At 47.2% G+C, this 25,304-nt stretch overlaps 1 protein-coding gene across 2 annotated transcripts in view; it reads left to right on the top strand.

The window, feature by feature from the left end:
* Window positions 1–19,172, top strand: part of Ppm1h (protein phosphatase, Mg2+/Mn2+ dependent 1H) — a 271,465-nt gene extending 252,293 nt beyond the window's left edge. The window contains exons 9-10 of one of the 2 annotated variants that reach the window (XM_028869590.2): window positions 275–426; window positions 18,792–19,172. In XM_028869590.2, coding sequence (XP_028725423.1) covers window positions 275–426; window positions 18,792–18,939 — 300 coding nt within the window. In that variant the 3' untranslated portion in view covers window positions 18,940–19,172. Of the gene's footprint in view, window positions 1–274; window positions 427–7,504; window positions 7,979–18,791 lie in introns of those variants that run through there. The other variant, XM_037196732.1, reaches the window with a different exon arrangement.
* Window positions 19,173–25,304: the final 6,132 nt, after the last annotated feature.

The raw sequence follows: 25,304 nt of genomic DNA, 5'->3' as shown, positions 1-25,304 counted from the left end.
AAGCAAGTCCCAGAAAGAGGCTCCCTACCCTACAAAGCTTGCTATGGGATCAAGTACCTTGTAGCGCGTCCATGAAAAATAGTAAGCATGAAGTGCGATCTTAGTTAGTCTCAACAATGAAAACCTGGAGTCAGATATCGAGGGTGAAAGAACATAAGATCAGAAAAAAAGCAAGGAATCACAAGCTGCTTGGTTAGAGACGAAAGAAAAAAAAATAACACCCACCCACCCTCTCTCTCCACTTCTCACATTGCAGTCTCCCTGTTCTTTTCAGGTAAGAGTCTACGATCTCTCCCAGTATGAGCATGGAGCAGATGACGTGCTGATTTTGGCTACCGATGGACTCTGGGATGTTTTATCAAATGAAGAAGTAGCAGAAGCAATCACTCAGTTTCTTCCTAACTGTGATCCAGATGACCCTCACAGGTTGGTGCATTCAGAAGCACTGGGTAGTCTCACTCACTGGGACCCCTGCTTTCCAGGGGAGGCTGTAGGAATAGCTTAGCAACCAAATGCAGAAGGGACTACTTATCTCATGAGAGCTCATGTGGGCCTATGACCACAGGAAAATCCCTCCTTAAGTTGAACCCAAATACAGATGGCAAAGAACTTGATTTAGTTAAAAGTTTACCAATGGGGGCTGAGGACATAGCTATGTTGGTAGAATACTTACCTAGGATGCACAAGGCCTGGGTGTATCTGATAGCACCTCATAAACAGCTTGGTAGTACATGCCTGTAATCCTAGCACTTAGGATGTGGAAGAAGTTCAAGGTCATCCTCAACTAAGTAAGGAATATGAAGCCAACCTGGGCTACATGAAACCCTATTTTTTAAAAAAAAAGTGCATTTCTTTTTCTTTTTTTCTTTTTTCTTTCTTTCTTTGTGAGGAGTAAGAGGAATTGAGACAGGTCCCAATATGTAATGCTGGCTGGCCTAGAACTGACTATATAACAGACTAGGTGTCCTCACACTTGCAATGAGCTCCCTGGCTCTCCCTCTGCAATGCTCCTAATACACGCCATCGCACCTTCCTCCTTTCTCATGTTCTTACTTCCGGTTAATCTGGCTTTTGACCCTGCTGAGAGGAACGATGACCGATCCTTTCATGCATTGATCATCCCTTAGGAAATTCTTTCTCTGGGGAAGTTCAGAGCAAGGAGAAGGCTGTTCCGGTAGAGTAGTCAACAGCCCTATAAGACTCAGAACCCTAGAAGGAAACACCTGGAAAGGTAGCTTCGGCTACGACATCAAGAAGTGATTCATCATGAGTAAAAGCCAGCAGAGCAGCAGACAGTAGAGCTCGGCCTAGAAATACTCCCTTACTGAATTGGTTAGCAAAAAATATAAATAAATGTCTTGGCTTGCGTCAGAACATTTTAAGAGCTTGGAAAACATGCTCATGGAAGAGCTAGGAATGGTGGTCCACCCCTTTAATCCCAGCGCTCTGGAGGCGGAGGCAGGTGGGTATCTGAGTTAGAGGCCAGCCTGGTCTACAGAGTGAGTTCCAGCACAGCAGCAGGGACTAAACAGAGAGACCCTGGCTCCCAAAACCAAAATCTAAAAGAAAATACGATCAAGGAGAAGAGATTAGGAAAATCACTATGCAGATGAATGGGGAGCTGGATCGATACCTCAGTGGTTAAGAGAACTTGCTGCTCTTACAGAGGGCCCAGGTTCAGTTCCCAGCACATACATGGCAGCTCGTAACTGGCTGTATCTCCAATTCCAAGGAATCCAATATCCTCTTCTGGCCTCCACAAGCACCAAGAACATACAAGGTGTGCATGCATACATGCAGGCAAAACACTCATTCACATGCAATTAAAAAATGCATCTTTAAAATATATAAATGGAACTTCTATATTATATATATATAAAATAGTAGAAAGTAAGAATTCAGTGACCAGGTTAAGGACAGTTGAAGCAAACATTGGTGAGTTAGAAAATTGGTCTGAATAAATAATCTGTCATATAGCTCAGAAAAATGAGAAAAGAAACAGTGAAACATTAAACAAGTAGAAAGTTAACCTAAGATGTTCTATATATATTTCCAAAAGGAGATAACATAAAAGATAGGGAAAGGGGGAATTACAGAATACTTGAACAACACTAAACCTAAAATCTAGAAAACCCAACAAATCTCATAAAAAACAATACAGGAAATTGTAAATAGGTACTTACATTTCTTAATTTTTTAAAAGACTGACTTGCTTTTACGTTTTGCTTACTATGTCTATGACCACATGTGTGCCATGCTCACATAGGCCAGAAAAGGGCATCTGACCCCCTGGAACTAGAGATACAGTGGTCATATGCCAACATGTGCGTGCTGAGAATCGAACCCAAGTCTTCTAGAAGAGCAGCCAATGCTCTTAATCGCTGAGCCATCTCTCGAGCCCTAAATAGGTACTTCTTAAGGAACTAAAGAAGGTTAGATGCAGCTACTTCAGAGATGCTAGGACCAGATGGACACAGAAGTAGCCCGTACACTTATAACAATCTTCTCAAGCACAAGAGAAGAGTCAAAAGACTCTGGGCTTGGATCTTCAGTTGACCAAGCAAAAGGCTGTCAATCTGGAAGATTTTTCCTATGCAAGAAAACTATCAATAAAGGAAATGAATTAAAGAAATGTCAAACATAACAGAACCTGAGATATTTTATTGCCAGCCAATCTCTGAAGAAAATTCTGAAGGATTCTCATAGAAGAGAAAGGAAAGATCCTGGATGAAAGACCCAAGAAACTGAAGTATAAATATAAGTATAAGTAATATGTGGATGGGCATAGACACACATTCTTTTTTTTCTTTTTTCTTTTTCTTCCCCCTCCTACCCCTCCCCGCCCCCTGAGATGGGGTTTCTCTGTGTAGTTTTGGTGCCTGTCCTGGATCTCACTCTGTAGACCAGGCTAGCCTCAAACTCACAGAGATCCACCTGCCTCTGCCTCCCGAGTGCTGGGATTAAAGGCGTGCGCCACCACCATCACCCAGCCACATTCTTTATATAAAACACTAATAGGGTTTAAGTTGTTAGAACAAATTTACTGGGTTAAAATAGCATGTTAGCCAGGTACAGTGACACTCACCTAAAATCCTAACATTTGACATTGGAGACAGAAGAATCACAAGTTCAAAAACAGCCTGAGGTACATCGTGATCCCATCTCAAACTCAACAACAAAAGAGCATGTTAACTGGCAAAGGACAGTAATCAGCTTAAATAAGCTATGTTTCTTTTCTGTTTGGGAACATGTTGAAAGTATTTAACTCGTAAACTTTAAACGAATGTAAATAGAGAAACTAACATAATAGTGTAATGCCTCTGTTGATAGTGGGAAGAAACCCACATGGAACTGAGCCATATTTCTGAACATCTTGTAAATCAAGGAGACAAATTATACTGCAAACTAGAAATAACCTGGGTCTGGAAAATAGTGCTACATATGGAAAATGTAAAGGCTGAATCTTGGCCATTCTTTTTTTTCTTCTTCCTGGTTTACAAGCTAAGGCTCCACCCATCTCTGATGTACCAAAAGCGACTGCCCTCCCTGCTTGTCATAACTCCATCTAGAATTTCCCCTGTGTTCTAAGGCTCCCCAACCCCATCCCTCTGACATTTGACCACGGGGGGGGGGGGGGGACAGACTGAAAGAAACCTGTTACCTCAGAGAAAGACATGTAGTGTTCTCGCCTATATGCTCCATATAAACGTGTACAAAAGAGTCCATGTAGCTCCCAGGCTCTACAAAGCTATCCACCTGTATGTATTCCTCCTGGGTATATGCCGCACACTTCCAGTTCCAAACCCATGTATCTTACATCAGTAACAAGCATCCAGTGCCGGAAGTGTAAGCCGCAGACTAAATCTCCAAGGAAAGTCACAGGAGGAAAAATAAAGACCAAAAGGACAACGTGTATACCAAGAGAATAAATTACAAAGCCAAAATTTGATTCTTGGAAGCATCTTTACACATGATAGAAACACAGACCAAAACTACAATGGACTTCCTCTTCACACTCACCTCAGGGGTGTCAGGCGGTCAGAGAAGTAGCATGTTGTGTGGAATTCCTCTGAGAAGAGGTCCCAGGAGCAGGCTTGAAGTGGGCTTTAGGGTTGGAAGGGCGGAAGGGTGGGAGTTGAGTAATGAGTTGCCCTTGGAAAAGAAGAAGAACAGGAGATCGATGCTGGTAGTAGCTGCACTGTAATACAGGTGTACTGAAAACCACAGAAAAGCACTTTGGATATAAACTTTAAAAAGGTAGACACAGTCAGGCTTATGCTATGTATATTTATCATAATCAAATAATGATCATTAATGATGAATAATGAAACCAACCTTAAAAGGCAATCAAAATTAACAAAGGCTATACATTTTCTGGAACATTAATAAAAATGGGATTCAGATAATAGATGTTCAAACTCATATGCAGCAACAATTAAAATATAAGAGGCAATTATCAACATTAGAATGATTTAAAAATATTTCAACCTATATTGAATCTACATAGCACATTGTAATAAAAATATCAATAGATTTTTGAGGACTGGAGAGATGGCTCAGTAGTTAAGAGCAATGGCTGCTCTTCCAAAGGACTTGGGATCAATTCCCAGCACCCACATGACAGCTTACACATCTGTAACTCCAGTCCCAGGGGATCCAACACCCTCATACAGATATACATACATGCAGGCAAAGCACCAATGCACATAAAATAAAAATAAACTTAAAAGTATGTCAAAAATATCAATAGTTAATTTATTTATTTATTTTTATTTTATGTGTAAGAGTGTTTGCCTGCATGTATGTAAGTGCATGCAGTACCTACAGAGGACAGAAAAGGTCATCAGATCCCCTGGAACTGGACTTAGAGCAGGTTGTGAGCTGCCCCGTGGGTGCTGGGAATCAAACTCGATTCTCTGCAAGGGCCGCAGCTTCTCTTAATGCCTGAGCCATCCCCCCCAGCCCGATGGATCTGCACAGAGTCTGACAAGCTGATTCTAAGGCGAGTGTAGAAAAACAAAGTTGGAGTCATATTTTAACATTTATTTAGGCTGTACAAAGTCCTGCCTGCTTGATAATAAGCTAAAACTAAGCATAATGAACACAATAGGAAAAGTTAAAATTGCCCCTTACCTCAAAATAAAGAAATAGTAAGCCTGGGTAGAGTAAGACCTCTAAAAAGCAAAAATAAAAATAAATAAAACTTTTAGAAAACAGCACAGGAGGTTTTCCTATGACCTTGGAGTTGGAAAGGATTTCTTACAAAGTACAAATGGGTTTTTGCTTCATTTTTTTAAGACCAATAAAGGGGCGGTGGCGGCACACACCTTTAATCTCAGCACTTGGGAGGCAGAGGCAGGTGGATCTCTGTGAGTTCGAGGCCAGCCTGGGCTACAAAGTGAGTTCCAGGAAAGGTGCAGAGCTACACAGAGAGACCCTGTTTCGGAAGAAAAAAAAACACAAAAAAGAAAGACCAATAAGGGGCTAGAGAGATGGCTCAGCACCTAAGAGCTCCTACTGGCTTCCACAGGACCTAAGTTCAGTTCCCAGCATCTACATCACTGGTTCATAACCACCTGCAACTCCAGCTCCAGGGACATCCAGTGCCCTCTTTTGCCCTCCAGGGCATGTGCACACACATGATATATGGACGCTCGTACACATACATAGAAATAAATGAATCCTTTTTAAAGGTCAATGTTAGTACATTGGCAATCACACTCTTTGTTTCTTTCAAAAGACAGAAATAGCAAAAAGGTGAGCCACAAGCCAAGGGAAGATGCGTGCACCTTGTTTAGCTGAAGAGGGATTTTTGTCCATTCTATCTACGTAAAGGACTCTCACAGAGCAATAAGAGACACAAGCTGGGGGTGTAGCTCTGTTGGTAGAGCACTTCCCTGGCACAGATGGAGCCCTCAGTTCAGTCTAAAGAACAGCACGGTGTGTTGGTGCATACCGGTAGTCCCAGCACCGGGGGCATAGATGCAGGAGGAGGTTTGTTGTGGAATAGCATTTTCACTAGGCAAAGATGTTTACATTTGTTTATGTTGTGGACTATTAACTCCAACTGTGTAAAGGTGTGTTACTTTTGTTTGTGCTCCATGTGTTTAAGGATGTGTGTTTACTGATGTAAAGATGTGTGGCATCTGTTTTACCTTGCCTGCCTAAGGCACCTGATTGGTCTAATGAAGAGCTGAATGGCCAATAGCGAGGCAGAAGAAAGGATAGGCGGGGCTGACGGGCAGAGAGAAGAAATAGGAGGAGACATCTAGACTCAGGAGAGAGAGAGAGAATGAGGAGAAAGAGGGGGATATGCCCAGGGCAAGAAGCCCAGCAGCTAGCTACCAGACAGACAGACAGACAGACACAAGAAGCAAATAAAAAGCCCCAAGGCAAAAGGTAGATGACGAGAAACAGATTAAGTTAAAAAGAGCTATCCAGAAATGAGACTAAGCTAGGCTGAGCATTCAAAATTAACACTAAGTCTCTGTGTCATGATTTGGGAGCTGGTTGGTGGCCCCCAAAGAAAAAAGCCTGGTACATTTTTCCTCCTAGAATTATTTGGTTTAACTGCTCCGGGGCAGAGGCATTGACGGCACTCTCATTAACAGTCCTTCCCTTGACTCTCAGTTGGTTCTTGCTCAGCTCCGTTTTTAGTTTTCACCCACATTGTGTATCCTACTTGTTAGCGTGTCAATTTGCTCTTCTGTGATGATTTTTATAAAGCTCTGGAAAGCCAGCTACAAGTTAGGAATTACAAGGCACTTGACACGTTTTACATTTCTCCAGGCTCTGGCTTTGTGTACTAGCCGGTCTGTCTCCATGGCAACAAATGTGACCACCATGGAGTTAAAACCTACAAACAGTGTGTGTGTGTGTGTGTGTGTGTGTGTGTGTGTGTGTGTGTGTGTCTCCAGTCAGAGTAGGCACCTGAGGTTCAGGAGAACTTGCAGGGGCAACAATTTAAAAATTAGTTTTGTTTGTTTGTTTTGTTTTTAGTGTACCTCTAAAGAATGGTCAGTCAAAGCCTGACTGGGGGGGGGGGGCGGGGAAGGACAGGGGAATGAATGGGTGGAACTAAATTTTCAAGAAGAGAGAGGCTGGAAGAGCTAGGGGTGTAGCTAGTTAGAATGCTGCCTAGCATACACAAAGCCCCAGGTTCGATCCTCGGCACCCCATAACCCAGGCATGGTGGTATACACCTGTTATCCTAACACTCGGGAAGATTGGTAGCTCAAAGTTTTCCATAGCGAGTTTGAGGCCAGCCTGAGATACCAAAGAAAAAAGAAGGGAGAGACTATTGAGAAGAAACATTTCTGGGTTGATTTTTAACAGAATGTAGGGGTCAAATGCGTCAAGATTTCCTACTTTATAGGATAGTTCCCGTTTAGATTCATTCACTTTGGCAAATGCTCTGAAAGGCTTACTTTGAGGGCCAAGGTTTGTTAGAACACTGGGGAAGAATCTCTGTGGTGAAACAGACTCCTCTCCTGCCCTCTTACAGGCTAAAGTCCAGAGGGGGGTTCCAGAAGTCGCCACTTGAATAATTAAAAAGAGAATTTAGCCTGAAACACTGGCTGTTTAAAATCTGAAGAATTAAATCGGCCTGAGGCTGGCAGCAGAGCTGTGAGGTCGGAGATGGGGAAGGGAAGCCCAGCAGTCAGTGCAGCTGGCTCTGCTAGCTGTCTTCAGAGGTGTGAGAGCAACCATCCCATCTCGGGGCTTCCTGAATTGACGAGATGAATGATTACACACAGACTTTGTAAGAACAGGGAGCCCGTGGTAATAATGAAACAATAAAGAACGTGCGTGATTTGTTCGTTACCAAGCACGATCATGAAGCATTGCTGAGTAACAAACAGCCTTTGGATGGCTCGTGCGCCCTGTGTGCGCGCCCTAGAAATGGAAGCCATACTGGGAAATCAAGGAGACTTCATTTGTTTCAAGCTCTGGAATGATGTAAAATGCGTGGCATTTGTTGCACATACGCTGTATAATTTGGCAGGAAGGCCCCGGCCTTAGCCTGTTTCCCTGAGAGGCCCAGGAACACTGAGGGCTCCGGGACACTCTCGGCCGGGAGCTGTACTATTCTGGAAAATGCAAACTGAACGGGACGTTACCCTAAGTCTTAGCCCCGTCACAATTCTGAGATGAGGAAAAACCCGCCATACCAGGGGCCCTGTTCACCTTTACATTCCTTCCCCTGTGAATGTAGCCCAGGGCCCTAGGTTTGCTTCTAGAATCATGATGTCATCATGGGGAAGTAGACAGTGGCTGTGCCCGAGCCTGAGCCCCGCCCCCTCCCTCACCCACCCCCAAATGGGATGCGCCCATTGTTTGATTCAAAATAAGAAAGGAAAGATGCACTCCACTCCAAGTGTGGGAAAAGCCCGGGGGACCAGAGAGGAAGCAAAGCAAAGGAGCATGTTTCTGAGTTTGATGTTCTCTGTAGACCCGTCTCAACCCTGAGACACGAACCGGGGTCTCCCCAGTATTGTCTGGAAAGGAGGCCAACAGCAGGAAGCCGGGCCCAGGTTGACCAGAGACGGGCCGGAGTTTGGGGTTTCTTGTGTGTGTTGTGTGTGGGTTTTCTCCCTTTGATTTTTCTGCTTGCTTCCTGATGACGGCCGCTCCCTCACACATTGCCGGCATTGCCTTCCCTTGATGGCAGTGTCCCCCAAAAAGGAGGGATGTGAAACAGGCCCCCTTCTGGCCATGCTTTGAGGGTGGAGTTGGTTACCATAAAGACCAGTTAACATACTGCTGACCTTCACACCTTCCTCTCCGGCATAGCGGTGGGGAGGGAGGGGGGGGGTTACAAATGGGCCCTGTGATCTGGCACACCCCAGCTTTTCCTCTCTCTGAACTCTCGCCACAAAGGGACCAGAGCATTAAGCGACAGCTTTGTAGAGGCCCCGGAATCTGAGTGCAGTGGGTGTGGGGTCTTCCCCTTCATTGTATGGGAGTTTGTCCTGAAGTGGGGTAAAGCTGGCAGCCCTTTGTCTCTTCTGCGGGGCCAAATGAACCAATCCTAGGAGAGCACCTCGTGCGAACGTTGCAGAGGGAGGTTGTCAGAGGTCACGGGGTTCGGGCTGCACCGAACCCTTGTTCCTAGACCTCTGGCCAGATTCTTTTTTAAAATGTGAAGATAAGGAATGGTTCAGAAATGACCTCTAAGGTCAAACGTGAGGAACTGGCCTCTGCGAAGCTGGAGGTTGACCGGTAGGTCTCCCGGGGGAAATTATTCAAAGTGGGGAGCAAATGTGTGAACTATCTGTGAAGAGGCTGAACGTTTTTTTTTTTTGTCGGAGGGGAATAAAGTGTCTATTACTATTATAATTGATCATTAATAAATCAGTACTATTACTGAAGGGGAGGCGGGCAGGTAAAGGTAAGAGGGATGAGAAGAACACGTCATGGACTCTCGCTCCACGCGCTGAGGCAAATCTTTGCAGGGCTTCGCCCACCCCCTTATTTCCCAAAACCTGTCTAAAGAAACCTTGCCTGTTCTACCAACTCTCCATTGACCCTGCCATGCCGCAAGGGGAGTACGTGTGATCTCTGCCTGTAGAAGACCTGGCACATGCTAACTACATGCTAAAAAAACGGCCCGGCCCTGTCAGGAGTCTGATGGAGTCCTCAAGTACCCGAGTGCCGAAATCCCCCTCCCTCAAGCGTGAGATGCCTTTTTGCTGGTAAGGGCGTCCTTCGCTTCTGCCCGCTGATTAGCTGCGGGGCCTTGAGAAGAAACTGGGAGGTTGAAGATCAGACACCCCGCCAACAGCCCGCAGCCTTGGCGGAGGTATTAAATGCCAGTTTGTATTACCCCGGTAATATCTAATTTATTTTGGCAAGAGACAAAAGTTCTCTCTCTCTTTTTTTAAATTGGAAATCTTGCTGTAGGTTAGTTGAACTAATTTCTCAGCAGCACCGTGTGCTTTCCAAAAACTATGCCCCTCCCTCCTTCTCCCCCCTCCTCCCCCTCCCCCACCCTCCACCTTATTGCTTGCAGGTTTTAGGACCGAATTCCTGAGTGTTTGATCTGGTGTTTGTAGACTAGATAAAAATCGGCATTTTTTTGTTCCTAGTGCGCTGTTTAGCATATTCAGATCCGTGGGAATCTGGAAGTCCGCCTGAGACCCTGGCTGCAGCAGCCCACAGACGGTCTTCTTTATCTGCGCCGTTTGTTGCTGGGGCTGGCAGAGCGAAGCCGAGTGAGCACTTAGCTGTGTGGCCACATCAGGGAATTTGAAAGAGCTTACCCGGGAGGACTGAGAAGAAGCCGGGTTATTATTCCTCCTTGTATTGAAATGTTGCTGTTTGGGAGTTGAACTAAAATAAACATTCACCACCGAAGAAACCAGGGAGCCCAGCCACCGCCAGGGGACTGGGAAGGGGACAAAGGCTGGCAGTGGGTACAGAGAGCAGGGGCCAGGGGATTCTCACTCCTCTTCCCACGGGGTGGGGCGCTCTCTCTAGCCTGAAGCCTTGTTCTAGTGTCTTGGGCTTCTTGGCCTAAACCGAGGGCTTCTGACACCCCGAGTAGCTTCGGGAGCTTCCGATCTTGGTTCTGAGCGGGTGACCCAGCTCCCATGGGTTCACCCTAATATATGTGCCTCCTCTCAACACCAACAAAGACCACCTCCAAGTCAACCCCGGCCCTCCACTCAGCACCATAGACCCCCTGCCAGTGTTCCACAGCTGGGGAGTTTTTCCTCCCCTCTTAAATCTCAGAGACCTGCTCAGCATGCAAAGCGGGGTTCCTCCACCTCCCTCCCCATCACATTGTATTACTGAGGGGGTGTGGGCCAGCAGATGGAGGTTCCTTTTATATGCAAATATTTGGAACCCATTAATTCCCCAGCTCTTGCCCACCTACCCTGCCTCCTAGAGGAGCCTTTCTGCACCATCCAAATGTGAGTGGACGTTCCTGCCCAGCAGTGGCTCTTAATGACTGTAAGGACAGGTAGCCTGAAGTTGACTTATCTTTGACAGCCCCATGCTGATGCCAAGGTGGCCCCGTGGGAAACAGCCTCGGTAAGAGGTAAATGGCTTGAGGCAAAAGCTCATGGGAAGAAGGAAAGCATTTGAAGTCTAATGAGGGGAAGAACGATAGCTAACACTTCTTGATCTCTGGCCATCCATGTGCGGGCCACCATATTGGATGCTTATGGAAGCGAACCTTTTCTCTGCAGAAGCCTTGAGGTTTACAGTATTTCTGCTCCAGACTTACAAGGAAGGGCAAAGATTGGCCCTCGAAGCTGCATCCGTCTGGGTGGTGTGAAAGCAAAGACGAAATCTAGGTGGTCCATGGTGTGTGACCATTTTGATTGTGTTCTAACGAATGAAGCTTGCTTGGAGTCAGAGGGCAGAGCTAGCCACTAGCTGACCATAGAGGTTTGGAGGACTGTGGACAGAATACAGGAAGTGGTAAGGCATGGGGGCCGAGAGAAGGTCTTTTGGAAGGAAGAATGGAAGAGATAGGAAGGGACTGGCGGCAGCCCCCTGGTCTCTGGTCTTTCAGGTTCTTACCCCAATATTTAGCTCCCGATTTGTTGTTGATAAAGATTAATTAGATTAAAGCTTCAGGTCCATAAGCACTGAGCTCTTTGAGTCACTGAGGAGACAGAAGAATTGCCACACAGCATAGACGGCCGAGGCTTTATTGCCCTCTCTCAGTGCTTGCAAAAGAGCGTCAGCCTTCCCACAGTCCCACCCCCTCTCCTTTCCCGTTTTCTCTGCCATCCCTGCCATCCATCCCTCCCTGACAGCCATTTCTTGATTGCAGAACTTGGTTGATCAATAATGAAAGCTTCAGGCAGAGAAGAAAAGCCATCTTAAAATTCAAAATTCATCTCCTCGGGGAGATCCTTGGCCTTGGAGAACGTGGGCATTTCCAATGACCGCAGTTCCCCAAAGCGGCCTGGGCAAGCATCTGTGAGGAAGGCCTTGGTCACGGCCCTATAGCTGTTCCACATCCAGCTTCCAGAATTGCCAGCTACCTCAGCCTGCCAGGTCCCAGATGCCCCACAATCCACCTCCTGTCCCCCCCACCCCACCCCCATCCCCCTCCTTGGCTGTGTGTTTGGTGTTTTCGTCATGTTCAGGCCATGCCCCTCGGTCTGTGGCACATAGATGTCCTTGTGTTCGGTCTCAGTACCACTTCTTAGTGTCCTCCTGTTTCATGGCCACGAGAAGTGTGTTCTTCATTGCCACCAACCCAGGCCATTTCTGAACTTTGGCAAACAAACCCGGAGCAAAGGTAGCTGAGGGCATTTCTTTGTGTGTTAGTCTCGATGAAAAGCAGCCTTGGACTAGTTCCATGCTTGGAACAAATTGACTTTTGAATGTGGGGGATAGTGAGGTGTCTACCAGCTTGGCCCATTCTAGCGACTGCAACAAAAAACGCCTTCTCCCGGAGCTGAACTCAGTCTGTGGGGGACGCGTCCTTACGAGGACCTCCTAGTTGACTCTTGTTCCTGTTCGGGTTTCCGATCCCGTAAAAGGCATGTCCGGAAGCTTTCTAGAAAGTTCGGGTTCAGGTCTCACTGGTAGGATGCAGAGTCCTACCAGGGAGCTGTCTGACGGGAAGGGATATCGCAGCGCTGTTGAAGCTGAGCAGAGAGAAGGCCTATGCAGAAAGAATCTCAGCTCCTCAGGATAGGGTGGGGCTCAGGAGTTCTGGGATGTTCCCTGAACTTCTTCCTCAGGTTGGAGCCTCTGCCTCCCAGAAGCACGTGGGTTTGGAGGGCAGATACCTGGCAAACTTAAGGCTCCGGGTTATGGAGGGAATGGCTAGGTCGACCTAGCACACGGGACAAATGTGAAGTCAACCTTCGTACTACTGCTATGACGTAGGGACCCTAAGCCCCCAGATTAACGTAAATATGTGACACACTGGAAAAAGCCATAACACCCCCCCACACACACACACACACATACACCCATACCAAAGATTGTTCTAAATCTCTAGATAACCCTGGGCACATAGTCAACACCTGATTTCAGAAGAAAAGCTTGTACCTTACCTTAAAACACAAGTGGAGAAAAAGCAGAAAGAGATGATGGAGCGCCCACCCCCCTTACCCTCCCTCCAGAGAAAACCTGGATGTAATAGGACGGTCTGAAAGAAGTTAAACATGTGCAGCTAGAATCATGAGGAGGATTTGGGGAAGAACCGGAGGAAGTCAAGACAGAAGCTGTCGCTATCATGAAGTAGCTCACTGAATGCACGGAGTAGTAAACTTGTAAAGAAACAGCCAGAGGAGTGAAGGGCGTCACGTGGGAGCAAGCGCAGGCCATGTCTGGAAGGTACAGTGGAAAGGAAATGTTATAAAAGCCTCAGGGCTGGAGACGGCTCATCCGGTAAGGGCCCTTGCCGCCGCGCCCATTGAACTTAGTCAGATCCCTGGAGCCCACATGGGGGAAGGAGAGAACAGACCCTGCAAAGTGTTCTCTGACCCCCATGTGCATGCTGTGGCGTGCTCATGCACGGATGGATGGATGGATGGATGGATGGATGGATGGATGGATGGATGGATGTAAGACTCTGCAAAGTGTTCTCTGACCTCCATGTGCATGCTGTGGCATGTTCATATACAGATAGATAGATAGATAGATAGATAGATAGATAGATAGATACATACATACATACATACATACATACATACATACATACATAAATGTAAGTAAGTAAGTAAGTAAAAAAATAAGCATTCATAAATAAAAGTGCTTATGCAGAGGACTGGAGTTTGGCTCCCAGAACAATATCAGATGACTTATGAACACATGGAACTCCAGCTCCAGGGGATTCGACACCCTTTTCTGGTGCATGTGCACACACCCCCCATAACACTTGAGTGACAGTAACAGTCTCCAGTACTGCACTTTAAAATGTTATTACTCTAAGTTAAATGAGAAATTTCATCCTCTCAAGATGATGTAAGCTCTTGCTAAAGGGATTATCTGAATGTACTTCTGCAGCAGGAGACAAAGTGCAGAGTGAAAAAGGGACGGACAGGAGCGAAGACGTTTGTGAGGGTATTGGTTCCCTTCCATGCCCAAATAATTAATGATAACGGTGACGAGTAGAGGCTTGAAACCAAGGCAAGCTAGAATATTACACCATTATAGGGGTGGTGAAGAAGGGTGTTCTAATGTTATTTTAGTTTTTTAGGAATAAGGCAGAATTAGTGAAGTGTATATATTAAAAACTGAGTAGGATTCCAGATGAACATAAATGATATCTCCAAAGCAGCTGTGTTGGGGGTATGGGTGTTCAAAAGCTATTAATATGTTAGAACGTAAGAAGAGGAAAGTAGAAAACAGAAAATAAGACTTCATACATGTATGGTTGTCTATGTTTGTGTTGTAGTAAAAGCAAAAGGTCAGATACACCAATTTTATAATAAATGCAACTCTTTTTTTTTTTTTTTTTTTTTTTTTTTTTTGGTTTTTCGAGACAGGGTTTCTCTGTGTAGCTTTGGAGCCTGTCCTGGAACTCGCTCTGTAGACCAGGCTGGTCTTGAACTCACAGAGATCCACCTGCCTCTGCCTCCCAAGTGCTGGGATTAAAGGTGTGCGCCACCACTGCCCGACTATAAATATAACTCTTAATGACTCTAAAGTTGGGTTTTCTCTTAGTTAACCATGTACCATTGAAGAAATAATACACTCAGGTTATAATACAATGAGATTTAGAAGTCATAGCTCTGTAAGCTTTATAATCTAACATCAAGGTGAGAAGTTGGCATTGAAAAGGACTGTGATTTCTTGCTTCAGGGATTAGAATATCATTATTCAGGGATGGTTGATGGGTGAGTGACTCCGCGGAAGCAAAGACAGATGAACATTTATCGAGTTCTTCCTAAGTCATGATTGGGGCCTACAAAGAAAATTAAGGCGTGTCAGAGAGAACAGGTGCCGTGGGTTATGGAAACTGAGGCACAGGTGAATGGGGACGTGTCATGCCGTGGCTGCCAGAAAAAGAAAAGGGTGTTCAGGAGGAGATTCCAAGGTTCAAGAACACAGACAGCAGGATATGCTGAGTGGAATGAGTATGGAGACGCACGCTGCCTTGGTATGGGGCAGTCAGAGGATGGATGGGGGGGGGCGGATAGGGCCTCCTGGTAAGAGGCTGGGGATTTAAATGAAAAGAAAGAAATTAGAGGAACAGGGGTGGATTTCTGTATCAGGAAGTCCAGAACCTGAGGATATCGCTTAGTTGGTGGAGTACTTGCCTAACATAGGAAAAGCCCTGGCTTCAACCTCCAAGACGCCATAAAACTGGACATGGTGGTACACAGGATCCTAGGACTCTGGAAGGAGAGGCAGGAGATCAGAAGTTCGAGGTCGGCCGGGGGGTGATGGCGCACGCCTTTAATCCCAGCACTTGGAAGGCAGAGGCAGGTGGATCTCTGTGAGTTGGAGGCCAGCCTGGGCTACCAAGTGAGTTCCAGGAAAGGCGCAAAGCTACACAAGAAACCCTGTCTCGAAAAACCAAAAAAAAAAAAAAAAAAGTTCGAGGTCATCTTCCAGGTCCAGTGCAGCATGAGTGAGAGGCTCTGTCTCAATAAATAAGGTCAAAACCTAAGGGAAGGGCTGGAGAGATGGTCTGGTCAAGCCTAGGCTCACAATCAAAACCTCAGGGAAAGCGGACGGATGGTGAAATCTCAAAGAATTTATCTTGCAGTAAGTGACAAATATATTTTAAAAGTCAAACCTCACTGAATGGAGCCACTGTCTCCAGGTGACCCAGGACTCAACTTTAAAACGTCAAAGCTCTACTGTATACATGTATGAAATTTTCATGTGTGTGTACAGAAACGGGAAAAAATGCCAAAGCTAACTCTGACCATGTAAAAAGACTGAGAATGCCAGGCGAGAAGGTACCTGTGTCTGTGATCTCAGTACCTCAGAGGCTGAGGCAGTGCAATTGTGAGTTCAAGGACAACCTTGCCTGTAGGGCAAAACCTTGTCCCCCACAAACACACAGTGAACTACCCAAAGTCATGAGCCGTCGCAGTGTGGGGACTGCCCTTGTCTGTGCTCTCCTGACTAATCTCGTCCTGGTCCCCCAGCCCGTTTCTCGGGACGGCCGGACCTACTCAGGCCTCTTTGCCTCATGACCAGACAGCCGTCAGGAACTGTGTCTGGGCTTGTCAGGGCTGCTTTTTCTGACTTTTAAAAATATCTGTCTCCTTGTCTGCCATGTTTTCCCACAGGGTACCATGTCCACATCTCATCACAAAGCTGGTTTAGGTGTATTCAGCCCTGATGAAGGAATCAACTCATTTGAGTCAGCAAAACTGCTTCTCTCTCTCTCTCTCTCTCTCTCTCTCTCTCTCTCTCTCTCTCTCTCTCTCTCTCTCTCTCTCCCCCTCCCCTCCCCCCCTCCCTCCCTCCCTCCCTCCCTCTCCTCCAGAGTTTTTGACTGTCCTAGAACTCCTCTGTAGCCCAGGCTGGCCTTGAACTCACAGAGATCCACCTCCCTCTGCCTCCCGAGTGCTGGGATTAAAAGGTGTGCACCACCACTGTATCTCCAAAGATAAGGCCCAGAGATGATCAGTCACCAAGACGATAAACATCACCCTGATGTTGCTGGTGGCAATATTATTGCTGACTTCATGGCTATGTCTTACATGTACAGTACAGTATACAACTCAAAATGACCTCAGGCAAGCCCCTTAGACTGTCCTGAATCTGTAGAATGTGGAACTGGGGTATTCATGTAGTTCTTCAGCCTAAGGCCTCCTTGGCTGTCATTCTCTATTTTTTTTAATATTTATTTATTTTATTTGTATGTGTTTGGGTGTTCTACTGTATAACTGTGCACCACATGCCTGCCTGGTGCCTGTGGAGGGCATCAGACCCCCTGGAACTGGAGCTCTAAACGGTTTGAACCACCACCGTGTGCGTCCTGGGAACTGAACTACTACAGTCTTTCCTAAGAGTAATAGGTGCTCTTAACTGCTTCCTAAGGCTGTCTCTGTGGTCCTGTCTTTGCTTCTGGACCACAAGAAGAGACTCCTTAGTTAGGACGAGCTGATTGCGTCCTCCCTCGAGTATAACAGACTTCTATATCAAGCCAATAATCCTCTCAGTATGGTGAGGGAAAGGTGTCTCTCCTACCTCCCCGCTATCCATCCAGGACGGAGGCGACGCTCATTTTGCATTCAGTACAATACGGTGTGTAACACACTTCGCTGGCCACCTGGGCTGTATGAATGAATAGACTTAATTCTTCAAGGCGGTACAACTTGGAATGTTCCCAACCCCGATCATTTGCTGAAACCCTTGTTCTTGAAAGCAACTCTGTTTTAACCAGAGTGCTATACCTTCTTAGGAGGTTGAGGGAACACTCGGGCGTCTGTCCTGAGATCCCAGAGGTAATGCTGAGGCACTCCCAGCAGGGAAAGGTCGTGAGTGCCGTGTAAAAAGCCCCATTGTCCGGCTTCCAAGAGGCCATGCGTAGGCTGACATTTATTTTCCTGGTGACTTATCAGAACCTGCCTCTTTCTTAGCTGTTTAGGTTCCAGACGTGATTTAATCATGGTACAAGTAACAGACTCATTATCAGAGCTGGGTTGACCTTCCCCAAACTGACAAAACAAATCTTTAAACCAAAATGCCAGTTTGCCATTTATACAGAGAAATACTGATACTTTGAAAGCACAAAAAGTAGCAATATTCTTCCCTGGTAGGCAAGCCTATACAGGGAGGCAGATCGTAATCAGCAGGTTATTTGGTGACCGCGAAATCAGAAAGAGAGAAAAGATGAATCACTTTTTTCCTGGCATAGGCTTAGAAAATAATCCATGGCACACGAAGTCCAGCCCTGCCAGACTTCTTTGAAGTCTCTCAACTGAGGCTCTCTGTACTGATCAGAACTGAGTAGACAGCTACCAGGGCTGTAGTTCATTCTCAGGCCTCACGGTTAACAGAAGCCGGGTGCCCGCAAAGAACCCCTCATGTTAGTTCCGCCCTCTTCTCTCGATGTTCGCCTCTTGGCTAGCTTAGCGTCATCTGTTTTAAGTTTCCTGTTGAAATCTCAGCGAACAACCATCTTTTCAAATTCTCGAGTGATCCCTCACGGCCCTTACGTGAACTATAGGAAAGCATCACACGGATAAACGCACAGAGAAAGTCACCCGCACAAAGGCTTTCCCAGTCACCCCTGCCCACCACCCCTCACCTTGTTACTTTCCTAAACCACGTGTAGTACTTTTATTTTCTTTAAATTTTTTGAACCTATTTTTCAAAAAGGTTTACCGCAGCCATGAATGGAAAACAAACTACTACCTTTTGATACAAAAAAAAAAAAAAAGATAGCCTTAAAAATAAATACATTGAAGACAGAAGTTCCTGAGTTAGGTTTGGGGTTTTGTTTGTTTGTTTGTTTTTATTTTTTTCTCATGTACTTATTTAGTCAAGTACTCTTTGTCATGAACAGCTGAGTGGGTGTGGATCTTTATTAAGATGTAATAACACCAAATTAGGATTCTCCTGGGTCCACTGTAACAAATAACCTCTAGAGTGGCCGAGCCGTGGGGAAATGTAGATCATTTAACGCAGAACCTTGTTCATCCAGAAAAACCACATCAGGCCTCACACATCTGGGGAGAAGATGGCTCTCGCTAGCTTGTTTCTTGTTGTTGTTATTCATTTTAAAGGTGGAAAATGTACGGCCATAGCGATGCCTCCTGCCCAGTCTCCCTGGGCCTTGTGTCTGCCCATGCTGTTCTGACTGTCTGATTCCTGTGTCTCCCCCCACCCCACCCCATCCTGCACAGGTACACGCTGGCAGCTCAGGACTTGGTGATGCGTGCCCGGGGCGTCCTGAAGGACCGAGGATGGCGGATATCAGATGACCGGCTGGGCTCGGGAGACGACATTTCTGTCTACGTCATTCCTTTAATACACGGGAACAAACTGTCATGAGAGTGACCCAGGGGACTGGGAGGACAGAAAGGGAAAGAGAAAGCTGGGTTGCCTCTGAACAGGGCGGAACTGGGGAGTGCCTGGGCTGGATTCCAGGTGATGCAATTTCTTCCCAGCCCAGATGGGGGAATTTGCCGCCAAAAGGCCTCTCTGGCTTTGCTTCAGGATGACTCTTGAGTTTCCATTTCTTCTTTAGGACCAGGTCTGGACACTGAATAAGAAAGAGCAAGACGCGCAGCCTGCTACTGGGTGTTCTGTTTCTCTCGGTCTCTGTTGTAGGGGCTCGTAGGCGGCTATTTGCCTATTGGGGGCGCAGGCATACACATTTATTTATTTTATCTAGAATAGCAGGGACAGCCATTTCAGGTGTGACCGGCCGAGGACTCCTCAGCCTGTCAAGCTGCCGGCTTCTCTCCAGGCCAAGAGCCACACTGAAAAGTGAGGGACCGTGCCTCAGAAAGTGTGAGCACCCATCTTGTCGAAAGCTCCGGCTGTTTCAGGGATTCTGCCTTGCTCTGTCTCATCCCTCCCCTCACTTCCTGTCTCCCTCTAGATTCTTTTGTGGTAATGGGGTGAGGCAGGGATTTGTTGTGTTTTTTTTTCCTCTTTGACATTCCTTGAATCTTTCTCATTTTTCTTCACTGGGACTTTCCAATTGGTTGCTGGACAGTTTCCATATCAGAGACCAGCCCGATCTGGCTTGTCCCACGTTCGTTCTCTCTCTCTCTCTCTCTCTCTCTCTCTCTCTCTCTCTCTCTCTCTCTCTCTCTCTCTCACACACACACACACACACACACACACACACACACACACACATGCACACACACGTGTAGTGGTCCGGAGCAATGCCCCGTGTGGGAGTTTGTTGTATGACATTTTTACCCCCTGAGTTCTGTTTTCCTCACCAAGTCAGAGTGTGCTTCAAACCGTGGGTGTTTCCTCGGACCCACAGCCCCCCATCATCTGCACTGTCTCGAGAGAGTGTGCTGCGAGAGGTTGATTTTTCACTTCTGGCCTGGGCGGGTGCTCTCCCACCTCCTGTGTCCTGGAGACGCACAGGAGAAGCAGCATCTGATGCAGTAGCCTAGGGAGTCCTTCTGTCCGTCAGTGTTAGGGGATGAGTGTGGGATTCAGGCTTCCTCGGTCGGTCGCTGACTCTTCTCCACTCCACGGGACGTGCGAGTGTCACGGGTCTGCTGAACTCTCGCTCCTCTCTTCCTGCCGTCTTCGTGCAAGGGTAGATGGACTGACTCCTGAGGATAAAAGTGAATTTGGCCGGGCAGTGGTGGTGGCGCACGCCTTGAATCCCAGCCGTGGGGAGGCAGAGGCAGGAGGATCTCTGTGAGTTTGAGGCCAGCCTGGGCTACAGAGTGAGTTCCAGGACAGCCAGGGCTGTTATACAGAGAAACCCTGTCTCGAAAATCCAAAAAAAAAAAAAAAAAAGGAAGGGAAAAAAAGGTGAATTTGAACTGGGGCTGGTCATTCCCATGCTGCCCACCCTCTTCCTCAAGGGAATCGCGATGGAGAATCCTGAGAGCTGAGCGCCCCCCAACCCACCCCGCCACTGCGCATCCGCCTCCCCCACTGCGCATGCCTCACAGGCACAGCAGAAGCACACAGTGTGGGTGTCCTGTCTGCCTCCTGCTTCCTTGCTGGGAGGAACAGCAAGGTCCAGCTTAAGAATCGCCTGCCTCTTGAGCAGACCGCTGCTCTGCCCCCGGGGCCCTCAGATCAACATCTGATTGCATAGTCCTGTTCCTCTAGTCTTCCAAGTATCATCAGCTTGGCGTGATTCAGACACTCTTCCAACCCAGCAAAGAAAAAGAGAAGAAAACAAAACAAAAAACAATGGTGTCATTTCCCTAAAACGCTGGAGAGGCGACTCCAGCTCCTGTGTTTAAGAGAATTCTTTCTTCCCAGAGGAGGAGGGCAGAGGAGCATACCCCCCAGGCTGATAAGTCATCCGAATTCCTAGAATTGTAGATAATTTCTTAGGAAAGGCCTGGTGCCTTCCTCCTCAGGAACAAAGTCATCCCACTGTGTAGAACCAGTACCCAGTCCGGCAGGGGACATTGTGTGTGTGTGTGTGTGTGTGTGTGTGTGTGTGTGTGTGTGTGTGTGCGCGCGTGTGCGCGCGCCAACTTGTTGCCTGAGAACCGGGTTGCTGCTGCGTCGGGAGCATCTTCATCTGGCTGTGCACCCTCCTCCTGCAGGAAGTCCTTACCAACCTCGCCGTCATCGGGAGTGGTTTGTGGCAACCATTTGCTTCTCTGGAAGAAGGTGATGCTGTGGGAGACCGCTCAGGCATGTCCCAGCAGCATGGTCCTCTCCCTGCATCTGCCCAGTTTTCGAAGTCATGTGCAAACGGGAAACGAGAAAGTCTCGGAGTCGGTGGAGGACCTGAGCCGCTGTCGTTGGGGACGTGGCCATATTCTCAATGCCTTTCATAGTTTTGCTTCTCTGAACTCCCCCCTGGCTCTCGCCTTGACCTTCTTCAGTCATATTCAGGGCCACCAGAGTCAATTGGAGTGTAAATATCTTATAAGGTGTTGTGACAACATTCTCCCAGTTCATTTACTGCCAAGGCGCATCTCAGGACAACAAAGCAGAACAAAGCCTGGAAAACCCGAATTCAAATTATCCTAAACCCCAGGGTCCGGCTGGTTTTGGTTGGAAACGTATCCGAATTCTCTTCAGGAGACCCTGTGGGTGGAAAGGTTTTAGTCAGCAGCCCTGTTTGTGTTGTGGGGAGGGACAGATGGGTACATAGATCAAAGGTGTGGAGAGAGATTTGTTCACGCCCATGGCAGACCTACCCAGCACTGATAGTGCTCTGTGCATTGGGCTTGCTCACTGTTCACCCTGGCTCCAAGTCACCCTGTCCCAGAACAGTAACGTCTGTGTCCCAGGTTGGTCCTTGGAGCATTTCTGGAAAGGTCAAAAGACAACACACTCAGAAGTCTGCAGAATGTCTTTCTGTGTGTTTAGGAACTATGTCTGCCTGACTTACAGCCGGACCTGCTTGCCTCCGAGGAAGCCTTGTGTAATGAAAAGCATTTGATTTCCCAGTCAAGGCTTTATGGGTGTCTTGGGGGTTGTGTGGCTACTTCCTTTAATGAAAGGCTCTTTCAACCCTAAATCTCTTGGCTCAGCCTGGCCCCTGCTCTGGGGCCGGTGGTATACCTCCCTAAAGAGTGTGAACTCTGAAGCCTTTTACTAGGTGGTAACTAAAGCTTTGTCTTTCTTAACACCAAATGTCAGCAGCCAAAGACTCTGGGAAGGGGGCTGCTGGGGTTGTGTACTCAACGATTGTCCCTGTGGCAGAAAGAGAGCGGTGGCAATTGAGCTGGGCCAAATATGCATCTAACCAGGACAAGCCCAAGAAGCCGGCGCTTCAGTTACTTTCCACAGTATTCAATGTTGGAGGATTTGGAGTGTCGGATTTTTTAAATTCCTAACGTCTTACCTCCATGGGGCTGCGTGGAGGCAGCTGGGTCTTCCCACCACGCGTCTCTGAAAGTCCCTTTCTTGAGGGGAATTGTACCCATAGGTGGATATCCAAGGGCAAGCGTGGGAGCCCCTGGAGCCAAATGCCCTCCAGGCCTTAGCCGTTTGGATGCGGGAAATTCAGTATCCCAAGGCCGCTAGTTTAGAATCCCTTTGGGAAGGTGTCTTTTTCAAATGCTGACCCTTCTTTCTTGCTCCCGTCCCTGGCCTCCTTCCTCATCAGCCCCTCTGCTGTATTTTGCAAAGGGGGGCGGAGGTTGCTGTTGGGTGCATTAGTGTGAAGGTTTTGCCCCCTTCCTTGGGTGAGCCAGGATCTCTGACGTCTTCAGCGTGTCTATGTTGTACAGTGATGAGGTTTTAGTTTCAGTGAGTTGTTACTCCTGGGCCAGCTGGAGGAAGCAATGAAATTGTCTATGCAAAAGAACAAACCGCCTGACCCTGAGGCCTGCCTACCAGATGGAAGAGTGGAGCGGCCTTCGGCCACGGGACAGAATTTTGTGTTCGGAGCTCCGAATGGCGAGGGGCCTGTAGGCCGTGGCCCACCTCGCTGAGCAAACTTGGGGTGCTGTGTGGCCAGGTGGCATCTGTGTGTACACTGGAACTTTCAGGGGACACTAGGTGAGCAGCCTGGCTGGCTTGCCTCTTTCTGTGAGCCCCCCACCCCACCCCCCGCCCCGGCCCTTCTGTCAGATGTGAGCGCCATTGGGGGAATACCGCTCTTTCTGATTCATGACGTTATCTGTGTAAATAGCTTTAATTTTTCCTTTCTGTGTCCTAGGTGAAGTTGTGTTCATGTAGCAACCAAGTAGGCCGTGACCAAATAAGGCTGTATCTGTACTGGTGTTTTTCAGCTGGGGTGGGCCGAAGATGAGAGCCCGTGTCCTCCGCCCTTCCTCTCATTCGATGAGTATTTCGTGTGTGTTTAGGGGGGGGGTCCCACGGTTGCTCCTTCATTCCTGTTTTGCCTCTAATTTTCTTTGTCTCTTTGGAAACCCAGGGAGGCCCCTAGTAAGGATCGTTTGTAAGAATATGTATGTCATGGTCTGGGTTTCCAAAACTACTCCGCGTACGGTGACTTGAGAGGAATCTGCCTGGAAATGGTCTCAGAATCCTGTACTTTTCTGCTTTGTGATTGTGAAACATTGACTTTTGTAAACCCCCAAACGAGAACTGTTTAAAGGGGATCTATTTTGTGTGTTTTGAACCTTAGGTGCAGTGTCCCCTGGAAAAAGCCCAAGAACTGTATATGCTCAATGACATTTTAAATAAAATGCTATATATGTATATATAAATATGTATATAGGACATCTTTAGCAAAGTGTTCTTTGTCTCTTGTCTTTGAAGTCCCTGTGCAGTTTCTTCTTGTCAGGGAATGGAGTGATATGAAAGTATCACAGGTTAATGTGAGGTAGTTCCCTGTGAGCTCACACTCAAAATCTAAAGGGAAGAGTCACCATGTATAATATGTCTGTCATGTATGTATGTATGTATAATCACACAAAGGATTTTAGAGGGAAAAATCATCCCCAAGAGTAATTTTTTCCAATTTAATATTCCATACAATATATTTTAGTCATTTCCACAGCACCCCTTCCCCAGCTCCCCCCAGATCCACCGCTTATCCCCTGCCCACACACATACCTTTATGTCTTTTTCTTTTCTTTTTTTTCAAATTTACATTTCCTTTTTTTTTTTTTTTTTTTTAAAGATTTATTTATTTATCATGCACACACTTTTCTGCCTGCATGTATACCTGCAGGCCAGAAGAGGGCACAGATCTCACTACAGATGGTTGTGAGCCACCATGTGGGTGCTGGGAATTGAACTCAGGACCTCTGGAAGAGCAGCCAGTGCTCTTAACCTCTGAGCCATCTCTCCAGCCCCTCTTTTCTCTTTTTTTTTATAAGTCCAGTTTGTGCTGCCCATGTAGTCCTGGATGTGGGACAGGCCACTGGAGCATGGTTGATCTATCAGTGGCCATACCCTTAAAACTGACTCTTCCCTCCCTCGGAAGCCATCGGCTATCCATGTAACTCCTCAGTGCAGGGTCAGGTGCTTGTGAACCCCTCGATCCGCCATGCTAGATGTTAAAGCAGCCACAGCCATTGTGAGCTTTGGAGTACGGGCTTCTGGTCATGTGCAGAGGAATCTGTTTGGATCTAATCCTCCCTGGCCCCTGGTTCTTCTAATCTTTCTGCTCCCTACGTTGGTCCCTTGGGAAGAGGTTGGGATATAGACCAGGCTGGCCTCGAACTCACAGAGATCCACCTGCCTCTGCCTCCCAAGTGCTGGGATTAAAGGCGTGGGCCGCCGGCCGCCGCCGCCGCCGCCGCCGCCGCCGCCGCCACCACCACCACCACCACCACCACCACCACCACCACCACCCAGCCTGAGAGGTTTCTTAACTGAAGACAGTAAGAATTAAGACACCCCCCACTTTTAGTCATCAAAGCATTCTAGGTGCTCATAAAAACTTACACCCAGGCACATGGTACATGCCTGTAATTCCAGCCCTCAGGAGGGAAACGATCAAGAGTTAAAGGCCATCCTCAGCTACACGGCAAGTTTAAGACTAGCCTGGACTACATAAAACTCTGCGTCTCTTAAAAGAAAAATAAGTTGTAAGCTGTTCCATCTTTAAAGTAACTTTGACAAGTGGAGTAAAACATCAAAGAATGCCGGGCAGCGGTGGCGTGGCGCACGCCTTTAATCCCAGCACTCGGGAGGCAGAGCCAGGCAGATCTCTGTGAGTTCGAGGCCAGCCTGGTCTACAGAGCGAGTTCCAGGAAAGGCACCAAAACTACACAGAGAAACTCTGTCTCTGTTTCCTTTTAGAAGCCAAGAAGTTAAAAGCAATC

This window comes from Peromyscus leucopus, chromosome 18, assembly GCF_004664715.2.
Source record: "Peromyscus leucopus breed LL Stock chromosome 18, UCI_PerLeu_2.1, whole genome shotgun sequence".
Lineage (NCBI taxonomy): Eukaryota > Metazoa > Chordata > Mammalia > Rodentia > Cricetidae > Peromyscus > Peromyscus leucopus.
The sequence above is the reverse complement of the archived record's forward strand: the minus strand, read 5'-3'. Positions and strand labels throughout refer to the sequence as shown.